Source organism: Grammomys surdaster, unplaced genomic scaffold (genome assembly GCF_004785775.1).
Source record: "Grammomys surdaster isolate TR1022 unplaced genomic scaffold, NIH_TR_1.0 125698, whole genome shotgun sequence".
NCBI lineage: Eukaryota > Metazoa > Chordata > Mammalia > Rodentia > Muridae > Grammomys > Grammomys surdaster.
The window spans coordinates 141,279-153,276 of record NW_021620534.1 but is presented as its reverse complement, the minus strand read 5'-3'; the positions used below and the strand labels follow the sequence as shown (position 1 = coordinate 153,276).

Sequence of the window (11,998 nt, the reverse complement as noted above, 5' to 3'; positions counted from 1 at the left end):
TCTCTCTCTCTCTCTCTCTCTCTCTCTCTCTCTCTCTCTCTCTCTCTCTCTCTCTCTCTCTCCCTCCCTCCCTCCCTCCCCCCCTCCCTCTTTCTCTGTTCTTCTCTCTCTCTCTCTCTCACACACACACACTAACACATTACACTAACACATTACATATTTTGAAGACAGGGTCTTTCTGTATGGTTCAAGCTGCCCCGAGAGTCACTAGAACTCTTAGTCTCCTTGCCCCTCTTTCTCTACTGAGGAAAAGTGTGTGCCACAAGAGTTGTCTTAGAGCCAGTGGTAGTTTTGTTCCGTTTGTTTTTCCAGTGCTGTGGATTGCCAGGGCCTCTTGTGTGCTCTGTGTTACCACTGACCCACAGTCCTAGCCTTTCCATTTCATGTTACTAGTCAAATGTTTTACTCCCCCTTCCTTGTGCTCGTAGTGCACTCTCTCCCTCCCTCCTACCCCTGCTCTGCCCCTTCTTCACTCTCTCCTTCCCCCACACCAGATAGGGTCTCTCATAGCCCAGCCCAGTCCATCAATTGTGGCCAAGGACGACCTTGAACTCCCGATGTTCCTGTCTTGTCATCCTTGCTTGCATAGTGAGTCCTGCAGAGTGCCACTTTTGTTGTTTTCCAGACAGGCTCTCACACTGTGAAGCTTGCTGTGCTTCAATTAAAGGCCACGTGCCTGGGTTTTTGAAATATAAACAAACAGATCTCATGCTGTTGAGCAGGCTACTCTTTGTGGCCGAGCATGTAGCCCAGACTGGCCTCAAACTCACAGCAGTTGAAGCCGTGCAGGTGTTAGCCACCACACGTGAGAAGTGTCCCTCTCTTAGCAGTATAAGTAATTCCCGCAGTATACAGAGGCATTGTGTCCTCCCATGCTAGGATCTACTGTACACCTACCTTGTCTTAGTCATTTAGAAACTCCCCCTCAGCTTCAGAAAGTTTTCTGTTTTGTGTGCATACTGTTTTATCATGGTATATTAATTGACCTGTAGAATTGTTCTTAAAAGTTATAAAGATACTGGAATAGCTACTATATTGTTTTCAACTTACATGAATTTTTTGGAAATTACCCAGAACATCAGAAATTTCTAGTACTTACATTGAAACATGGGTCATATATTCTGTGATTCATTGAAGTCCATTCTGGGTTTATTTATGCAATGCCAATTTCAACAGCATTATCCTGTCGCGTGGGTAAATACCATGGTTTTTGACTTCAAAGGACAACTGAGGTCCGGAGATGTAATATTGCACAGCTGGTCTTCGTTTCCTGGTAAGATTTGCATTATCATTATTATTAATTATTATTATTATTATTATTATTATTATTTCAGGCTGGCCTCTAACTCAAGAGATCTCCCTGCTGAGATTAAAAGATGTGTGCCACCAACACTGGCTAAGATTTATATTTTAATGGCAGTGCCTAGTTCGGGTGAGCAGCTGGTGCACCAGTCAGTGTTTCTCTGACTCGTTATTGTCATATTTCAGTAAAAAACCAAAAAACTTTCTTGGTTATTTATTCTTTCTTGTTGTTTTGTTTTGCTCTTTTTGAGACAAATTATCTCTATGTGACTGACATGAAACTCACTATTTTGGTCAGGCTGGCCTTGAACTCACAGAGAGATCCACCTGCCGCTGCATCCAGAATCTTGGGATTAAAAGCCTGTGCCACCATGCCTACCTGTTATTTATACCCAAATTGTATTACACAGAATGTTTGTTTAGCTATAGACATGAAATTCTTGTGTGTATATACATATGTATAATAATATATGTTATATACAGCATATATATTGCATTATATAACTATATAAATTATATATTATATTAACATAACACATGTTGTATAGATAATTATGGGAGTATTCTTGTTTTAAACATTTTACTTTTGTAGGCGTTTATGGAAACCTAAGAAACAGTGTCTTCTTTATAGCAGGCTTTACTGCTTATAGTTGTCCTGACTAGGGAATGAGCACTCTGCAGAGATAGAAAACAGTAAGATTTAGCTTGAAGATCAAGAGAATGGAGTCCTTCTCAGGTGCCTAAAGGCTTACTGATTCAGTTTGTTAGACTTGCTTAGGTGACACAACCTTTAGGACACTTTCATGAAAGAAAACTAATTGCAGACTTTTGTTTTTAAAAGTTCAGTTCCAAAAACATTTTCATAATTATCCAAATAAAAATCCAGATTCTTTACATGTTTTAGATGAGCTGGAGGAAATGCTGAATCCCATGGGGACTGTACAGACAAACCCATACGCCGAGAATGCTACTGCCTTGCATATTAAGTTTCCAGAGAATAAGAAGCAGCCTTATTATTACCCCCCCTTCGATAAGGTAAGCTAATTAAAGGGCCACGCACCATGCACAAAGGACTTGCATTATTCCTAGATGTAAGTGTTCACCCACCCTCAGTGTGTCTCGTTCTCTTTTCAAAACTGATCATGGGCAGAGAGATCCAAGGAAGGCTGTGCAGCATGGCAGCTGGTGTGTGCTTATCACTGACCAAGTGAAACATGGCGTCTCTGGAGCTCAGGGGCCGTGTTTGTAAAGAGAGATTTAGTTGTTTGAGTTCTTTTCTGAGGTAAAGAATCTCTTAGTCGACTCAGAGATGGAAGAAGAGATGATTCCTGCCCAGTATTACTATAGTCAGGACTTTGAGGGCAGTGGCTGTTGAATCAGTGTTCTACTCTAGCCAGCATGGCCTCGAACTCATGGTGTTGTTCACACTTACCCTTGATCTATAACAGTCTCCCTGCCTCCACTTTCCAAGAGTTACAACTACAGGTGTGAGGCACCATACCTGGCAGGGACTTGAGTAGAATCTGGGGCATGAATTTCTATTTCCCTAGTTTATGAGCTGCATGCATGTTTCTGAAATGAGACCTATTTAGTGGTCTCAGCTGGCACAGGACTGACATGATTTCTATGTAAGAAAGCCGAGGAGTCATGTTTTCCCTTCCCTCTACGGCTAGAGGTTGAGCCCATGTCTTCACGGTATGTCCTTAACCACTGAGCAGCACCCCCAGCCCTTTCCTAATGTTCGTTTTATGTTATTTGTAACTTTATGTGTATGAGTATTTTGCCTATGAATATGAGTGTGCCTGGTGTACAAGGAGGTCTGAAGATGGCATCAGACTCCCTGAACCTGGCCTTACAGACTGTTACGAGCTACCATGTAGGTGCTGGGAACTGAATCTGGGTCCTCTCGAAGGACAAGTGCTCCTAACCACTGAGCCATCTATCTTTCCAGCCTCTAAATGTTTTGATTTTCAGGTGTGACATTCCTTCCTCTCCTAGGTATGATTGGTATTGATTTTAATACAAAAATCTTTGGATAAATATACACAAGAGATTTCTTGGCCCGAGTGAGAAAAGGCTACATTTTAAAGTCCTAAACTTATAAACTCAGTTCATTTTCATGCTGAGCAGCAACAGACTTGTATAAAAGGGATGTGTGTGTGTTGTAGCCGTGGGGAAGCTGGTGACAGTGGACCTTAGAGCCTCACACATGCTAAGCAGAACTCAGAAGTAACAGAACTGTGTACTCAATCAGTCCTAGAGATGGTTTTTAGGGTCTTACGCAAATTGAATTTCTGTAGTTCAGTGCTGCTTTAGTCATTTATACCCGACCAGTTGTGTCCACCCAAGAACTACTTTATCATTATAAGGTCTCGAGTGCTTTGTAGTGCTCTTGCTCTCACTCTTGTCTACCTGTTCCTGCCCTGTCCTCTCATCCCTTCCCCCCCCCCCACATGCTATGGCTGGCCTCTCTCCTCCTCCCCTCCCCTCCGCTCCTTTCCCCCTCCCCTTTTTTGTCTTCCCCTCCCATCCCTTCCCCTTTCTTCCTCTCCCTTCCCCCCTCCCTTTCCCTTCCCTCCTCTCTTTCTCTGCCTCTACTACCCTTTTAACTCCCCTCCCCATGCCCTGAATAAACTCTATTCTATACTTTAAAAAAAATTTTTTTTTTAGCTGGGCAGTGGTGGCATACCCCTTTAATTTTAGCACTTGGGAGACAGAGGCAGGTGGATCTCTGAGTTTGAAGCCAGCCTGGTCTATGGAGTGAGTTCCAGAACAGCCAGGTCCACAAAGAGAAACTCTGTCTAGAAAAACAAAAACAAAAAAGGTTTTTTGTCCAGTATGGTACCTCACATCTATAATCCCAGTACTAGCAATGCTGCGGCAGGAGAATTGTGATTTCCAAATTTCCCTGGGCTATATAAAGTGGTTCTTTTTTAAAACATAAAAAATAAAGAGAGCTGTGGATATAGCTCAGTAGTAGAGCGTGTGCCTAGCATGTGCAAGCACCAGTTTGTCAAGTAAATGAATTGAAAATAAGATTAAAATACTATTCCGAGCGGTAATTTAAGACCAAACAAAGAGCTGTGCTTCCTAAACAACGCAATGTTAAGAACTTGCCGTTTTTATACATACTGAGTAAGGAGAAAGCTAAACGTGATTAGCATGAGACATTTCTGTGTTCCTGAAGCCATCCTTAGATAAGAGTGTGTTCATAAGCCACTGCTTTCATGTTCTGGACGCCATAGTCCTCTCTGGTGACTGTTGTCAGCTATGGTGTGTGTTCAGTGACCTCAGTTTACTAGGGACCAAATTAGATGTCTCTGACATACTTAATACTTTGAATTTATCTATTTCTAGAGAAGTAGAATTTCTTTGCTTGTATAGTTTCACAGTTGCTCTGTCATCCTTAATACTCGTCTCTCATTCCCCCGCCTCCCGCCTCAGCCTCCCCTGCCTCAGCCTTCCCCACCTCAGCCTCCCCTGCCTCAGCCTCCTGAGTACTGAGATCAGTGTGATCAAGTCCGCCACTGCAGAGCTATATCCCTGGTCCTACTCTGTTTTCTTTTCTTTGAGTCAGGCCTCACCATGTCAAGCTGCCTAGCAGGCCTTGATTTGTCCTTCTGCCTCAGAGAGAGTTTTATGATGACTGCAAATAAGTCATACAAATGTAAAAAGGAGAAGCTTCTAAAGTCCTTTGTTACTGTCCTTTATCTCTTGTTTTACAAGAGAAGTTTATGACCATTGCTTAATAGCAGGAGACTCTCACTTGACCTTAGGAACTACCCTGTGGCTGGGAATCACCACCCTGTGCAGTAGACAGGGAATCGGCTCCCTGTGGAGTAGGCCAGGAGTGACTACTTTTAACAGAGTCCAGTCACAGTGGGACTTCTGAGTCTTTCCTGCCTCCCCACATTGGTGGGTTCCAGTCTTTTCAAGAGCACAAGGCCTCTGTGTGAACTGAGGGAACTGAGCACTGCTTTCCGGTGCCCACTGTCCATGCTTCTGCAGCACTGGGGATCAGCCAAGCGCATGGAACCGCTCTACCACACCCCACCAAGCCACAGCTTGCAGTTTTAGCATCTGCTTTGTTATTTCCCTCCTCTCCTGCTCTCCCGCTTGCTTGCTGCCATCCCTCTTTTCATTTCACTGCATCCCTTTTGTAGACTGGGCCCAGACTTGCTATAGATTCTGGGTCCTCCAGGACCTCACACACACTAGGCAAATGCTTTACTCTTGACTTACACGCACCTCATCCCTTGATAGCTGTTAACTGTAAAAAATCAGATGTCAGGAGGCTTACTTGTGAGTAACTTTTTAAAACTTGTTACTGGTTCTTTGTGAGTTTCACAGCATGTACCCTAGTTCACTCATCTCCCACCCCTGTCTAGTTGCCCTTACAACCTCCCCCTACCCACCAAAGGAAAATAAAATAAACAAACAAACAAAACAAAGCATAGAAAACACCCTGGAAGCTGTAGTGTGTCACAGCGTGTCCCACACATCTTTACTTGTGCACTTCAGTGAGTCATTGGTTTGGTGGGAGGCCTCTGGCTTCTGATGTGTTATAAATACTGGGTCCTCACTAGAACTCTTCTTGGATATCCTATTGTTGCCTTGTGTGATGGAGATCCTGCAGCTTTGGCTCAGCAAGACTGGCCTTCATAAATGAGGTAGAAGTTGGGGTAGGCCAACTCAAAGCCCTGGATCTGGGTCTGGGTGGTAGCTGAGTTGATCAGCTCACTAGCTCTCCCTGGGCAAACTCTCCAGCCCTGCCCTGGGTAGCTCACTCAGTGCCATAACCAGCAAGAATCAGGGTGAGCTCTCCCTCTCTCAGCTCTCATGCTCTCTGGGTCCCGTCCCCCACCCCCCTACCCCCCACCCCCACTCATGTCACCAGAGCCAGCTCCACTGCATTGCCCAGGTGTGTTCAGAGCCTGCTCTCCTAAGTGCGGCTGCCAGCTGCTCAACAGGAAGGGCCAGGCCATCTGTTCTCATGACCCTAAGGCCAGCTTTCCAAACTCCTGCTGGTGGTGAAAGGTGGGTGAGGGGTGGAGGAGATGCACACCACCTCCATTTCCTTGCCACCTCATGGCAGATGAGTGGCTGGCAGAGTCAACTCTTTTCATGCTCACAGCTCACCCAAGGCCATGCTACCAGGGCCAGCTCTACTGGACTGCCCAGGTGGCTGCCAGACCAGGAACATCTACATGTCTCTAGTGGTAATATGACCCATAGACATCAACATAGACATGGCCTTCAGGTGGACCCGCTGGCTACTCACAACAGGCTGTTCCTTTCTACCTTCCAGTCTCCAGTTCTTTTCATAATGTTCTGCTTCTCTTCCTCTCCCATCTGTCTACCACATACTTGCCCATTGTAATGGCTCCCACTGTGGGCAGGCCACGTGGCTAGTGGGCCCCTGGGTGTCCTCTTCTGCCCACTCCATGGTAAGTGGACCTCTGTGTATACAGCGTGCCCATGCCATGTGGCTGCAGGCTAGTCTCTGGATGTTCTCCTTCATCCCTGTTGCCTGGCAGCAGGTGGGTCTCAGGATGTCCACCTGCTCAGGCTGCTGGACAGTAGGTAGTTCTCTCCCTTAGAACCCTTTAAAAAATTTTTTAAGATTATTTTTATTTTTTATATAGAGTCTTTTACCAACACATATATTTGTGTGCCATATGCCTGCAGTTTCCAGGGAGGCCAAAAGGTAATATCAGATCCCCTAAAACTCTATTTACAGATGATTGTGAACCACCATGTGGGTTCTAGGAATCAAATCCAGGTCTTCTGGAAGAGCAGCAAGTACTCTTAACCCCTGAGCCATCTTCAGCCCACACCCTAGTAACTCTTACTTATCTAGGAGCAGTCTTCGAGCATAGTGCTCTCCAGTCCCCTCAGTGACACTCTGATTTCCCTGTTGTCCAGGGGTTTGAAGCCCTTGGGGAACACTGATTTTTGAGATTGTTTCATTTTAAAATTTTGTTTCTCTTTATAAAGGCTTTGAGTGCCAAGCATGTGCAATCTCTTGTAATCTAAGTGCAAACATAGTTATTAACATTGAAAATTTTACAAATATCAGGACAAAATGTAAGTTTTTATTTTTTCCAACAGATCATTGAGAAGGCAGCTGAGATTGCCAGTGGAGACAGTGCTAATGTGTCAGTAAGTATCCAGCTCCGTCTCCCTCTAGCCCTTACCACAGAGCTCCGTGTGACACGAGGGGCCTTCACCTCATCTGTTGTAATGAATGTGTAGAAGATGTAACTCAAAAGCAATCTGTGAGTGTGGATAAGCATTCACAATAAGTGTGCACATCTCAGAGCTGGCTGAACATGGCTCAGTGTTGGTGGCTTGTATGACTTGAATGGGAAGCCCTTTTCTGCATAAGTGTAGGGTGGTAGCCCACAGTAGCTGCTAGTGCTCACCACAGAATTCCAATGCTATCTTAGTATCAGCTAGGTAACTAGGAGGCTGTGTTCTTTCAAATATCAAAGCCAGTATAATATGAACTAGCTTTACAGTGGGGGACCTGTGTTTTCTCCCTGAGAACTCTGCCAAGTTGAAAATGCCATTTATGTTTTATGGTTTAGTATTTTTATTCTAGCTCCCTGTTTTACTACCCCACAGACAACAGAAGCATGGAAGCAAGACACAAGTCCATATACTTTGTTCTGAGTATTATTATATATCATTCCCCTCCCCCTTTTTTGAGACAGAATTTCTTTATGTTTCCCTGGCTATCCTGGAACTCTCTCTGTAGACTAGGCTGGCCTTGAATCTACAGAGATCCTCCAGCCTCTGCTTCCCCTGTGCCAGAATTAAAGTCAAGCACCACCACACCTGGCACCTCTTAGATTTTTGTCTCTTTATGTTTTCTGAATTAGTAGAAGTTGTAAATAAATAATTACTCAGATTTCAAACAAGCCACCACTGTCTGACAGTGTGTATACTTTCTGCTCACATCTCATGGGCTGTATGTTGGACACATGACCAAATCGTAAGTGTGGCCAGACAACATAGTCTTTTACTAGACCGCCATGTTCTTGGCTAACAGGAAGAGAGGCTAGCACTGAAGGAAAGGAGAGGAGGGGGGAGGGCAGGGCTGGGCAGGGCAGGGCAGGGCAGGGCACGGCACGTCAGGGCAAGGCACGTGAAAGGTTGGTTTAGATGGTCTTGCTGCAGACTGGCCCTGAATCGCTCAGTCGTGCTGCCTCAGCCTTCATGTGTCAGGAGTAAAGGTGTGTGACTGTTGAAGCCATGCATGTCAGTGCACACCTGTACTCCTGCACTGGGGAAATACAGGTAGAAGGATCAGGTCATCTTTGGTGGCCGTTGTGAGGCCTGGTCTCACAAGACCAGAATCAGCAATGACAAACAAAATAGGACTAGACTGAGCCTCTCTTTCTTCATTACCAAGTTACAGACGTAAGCATCTTCAGTGAGGGTGTTCTTCCATAGAACACAGTTTCAGTCTTACTGCTTCCTACAGAGTCCAGTCGCTGTGAGACGGTGTCTAGACTGACTAGCTAGCAAGCTACCAGAAGCTACCTACCTGCTCTGTCTTCTCCATGGATGGTTACAGATGCATGCTTGTTGGCCTTCACAGGGAGAGGTTCTGGGGGGTCAAAGTTCAGGTCTTTGTGTTTGCACACCAAGCATCCCACCACCTCCACCGAGAGAGTTTCCAGCTCAGATTCTTACTTGGAACAACACTCTCCCCCATTTTCCTTGGATTCTTGGTTTCTGTATTCTTAAGTTTTAAACTCTGGTTATCTGCCTGCTCACTGTACTATGCCTTCAGGATTTAGACTCCTACATGTGAAGATTCCCAAGTATCCTGGGACCTGATAGCTCCCAAGGGTCCAGTAATCTTCACTGCTGACAGGATTAGTGTCACAGCTGTCACAGCATAATACAGGAAGGGCCATGTATGGCCAGCTGCACTGTTCCCTCTTCAGACAGATACCTTAGCCTCCCAATCCTTACTCTTCAGGCAGATACCTTACTCTGAATCCTAGCTGCACCCCCTTCTTCTCCCTCCTCCTACTCTTTGAATCTGACCTAGAGTTCCCCAGAACTGTGCCTAACTTCTCACTGCTCCCTGAGCCTGAAGGCCCCAATCCCTCGTCACATTCTCTCAAGGGTTATGATCACACCTCCAACACATTTTAGACAGATTGGCGTCAGACACATGTGTAGCAAAAGACAAATGCCTGGACTCCCTGAATCTCCAGCCTCATCCTTCTAAGTGCTGGGCTTACAGGTATATCATACCACGTCTGCCAGGTGGGTTTGTTGTTGCTGCTGCTATTTAAACATGCTCACCTGTGTTGACTGGCACTTTGACTCCTTCAGAATGATGGGTTTATGGCATCACTAGGGAACTTCTTCATTTTTGTTAGGATGGAATCCTGTAAATTCGGCCAGTGCTTTGCAACTGAGTAAATGTTCTAAGACAACAGAGTTTTGCTGTTTTGTGGTCACAGGGTTCCTTTTCCTTTTTTCTTTTAGATTCTTTTTAATGTATGTAGTACTCTGTCTGAATGTATGCCTACACGCCAGAAGAGAGTATCAGATCCCCTTATAGGTGGTTGTGAACATATGATTGCTGGGAATTGAACTCAGGACCTCTGGAAGAACAGCCAGTGCTCTTAACCTCGGAGCCATCTCTCTAGTTCTGATCATAGGGTTTCTAATTTATAGAAATTTTATGCCTTTATGCCAAGGCACAAGCCAAGAAGGTCTCTATTTATTACTCTTATTTTACTCGTTATATGTTTGGGCTATCTTGGGAGGTGGGGTGCTGCAGTTGGAGGTTGGTAGAATCAGGAGATTGTGAATGGTAAATTAACTCAAGAGATAGAAGTGCTTCCCACCCAGCATGCCTTTAATCCCAGCACTTGGGAGGCAGAGGCTCACTAGCCTAGTCTATAGAGCAAGTGCCAGGGTAGCCAAGGCTACACAGAGAAACCCTGTCTTAAAGCAACAACAATAACATAAAAAGGACAAACAAAAACAAACAAAAAATTGCTTGCCATTAATCCTAAGAACCTGAGTTAGATCCCCAGGACTCACATGGCATTTGAATGTAAACACACAGAGGAAGTTTTTTTAAAGAAGAAATTTAACTAAAATAATAGTGAATTTATAAGCTATTTAAATGATAAGATATATTTAACCTAAAAGCAATAGTGCCATCTAGTGTTGGCACTTAGATTTTAAAAAAGAACCTTTATGCATCACCTATAACCTATTAATACTGAGCAATGCAAACTTTTAAAAAGGGTCCACGTTAATCATTGTACAGAATTTCAGTTGGTAAAGCTCACAATTTGTAATGTCATTGTATATAAATTTGCTGAATTGTTGCCTGTGGTTTGCACAGTTAAATTCTGTAATTACTATTTTACTTTCTTAAAGAGTCGTGGTGGGAAAAAATTTCTTGCTGTACTAAAAGAAATCTTGGACAGAGACCCCCTGTCTCAGCTGTGTGAGAATGAAATGGACCTCATTTGGACTCTACGGCAAGACTGCCGAGAAAATTTCCCACAGTCACTGCCAAAACTACTCCTGTCAATCAAGTGGAATAAACTTGAAGATGTTGCTCAGGTGACGGAAAATTCCTTGTCCCTCTCCCATCTCTTCCTTCTCTCCCTCCACTTACTTTCCCCCTAATAACAAAAAAAGCTTTCTGTAGGTATGTGTGTGTGTGTGTGTACATTACTCATTGATTTTGTATAAAATGTCTTTCCACAGAAGTATTTCCATTTGTTGGATTTTTTGTTTTCTCTTAAAGATAGGTTCTTACCTTAGCCTCTCTCAAATGTCTAGTCCTTCTGTCTCAGCCTTCTGCACCATGATGCCTAACTTGTTGGATAATTCTCTGCAGGAGCTATTTATGAGGTTTTAAACCCTTACATATTCTTTGTACCGTCACAGTTCCTGGAATCAGGGTTGGGGTGAGCAGGCCTTATATTAACTACAACTGGAACAGTAGTTTGGGAGCCCCATTTATCAAAATGGATGATAGTCAGGTTCGGGCACCTTCCACTAGTCTCATAGAACCCCAGTGGTTTTGTTGTTTTAGGCAGGGTCTTACTCCATAGCCATGGCTGGCTTAGAACTCATTGTATAGACCACACTGGCCTCACACTCACTGACATCCGTCCGTCTCTGCTTTCCAAGTGCTGGGTTTAAAGGCATGTGTCACCATGCCTGTCACAGTTGCTTTTGAGAAGCTGAAGGAATATCCCTTCCTGAATGTAATCTAATCAACCAAGCTTTGTAGCACTGGTCTTGCCCAGTAAATTGCTGTCAGTGGTATAGAATACTCAAGAAAATCCCAGCTTACAGAGTAAGGTTTTATCAAGTGGTGAGCTTTGATTTGATTGCCACAAATTAAACTTTTTTCCACTCTCAGTCAGAACAAGTTTTACTCCCAGTTATCTGTCCCTGTGAGACTCTGCCCTGTAAATGTATCATACCCACAGGAGGACTCTCCATCTCACAGAGCCATGGCATAGTTCCTCTTCAGAAGACCTAGGTGTGGCCAAAACTGTCTCTGTCACATGCAGCTCCAGCTCTTGCCCAGGGAGTCTCATCGTCTGACGTTCAGTTAGCATTTGTAATAGGATTTATTAGCCATTAAAAAGGATGTAGGCACTCTTCAGTTCTTGTGGATTATTTACATTTATTT

The 11,998-nt window shown here is 44.3% G+C and overlaps 1 protein-coding gene across 1 annotated transcript in view; it reads left to right on the top strand.

Annotated features, from left to right (window-relative positions):
* The window catches only part of Pik3cb (phosphatidylinositol-4,5-bisphosphate 3-kinase catalytic subunit beta), a 107,732-nt gene that overhangs the window by 68,994 nt on the left and 26,740 nt on the right, over positions 1–11,998 (top strand). Inside the window, exons 10-13 of the mRNA XM_028788067.1 lie at positions 1,177–1,273; positions 2,207–2,337; positions 7,414–7,464; positions 10,723–10,911. Of these exons, the coding sequence (XP_028643900.1) occupies positions 1,177–1,273; positions 2,207–2,337; positions 7,414–7,464; positions 10,723–10,911 (468 nt within the window). The remainder of the gene's footprint in view (positions 1–1,176; positions 1,274–2,206; positions 2,338–7,413; positions 7,465–10,722; positions 10,912–11,998) is intronic.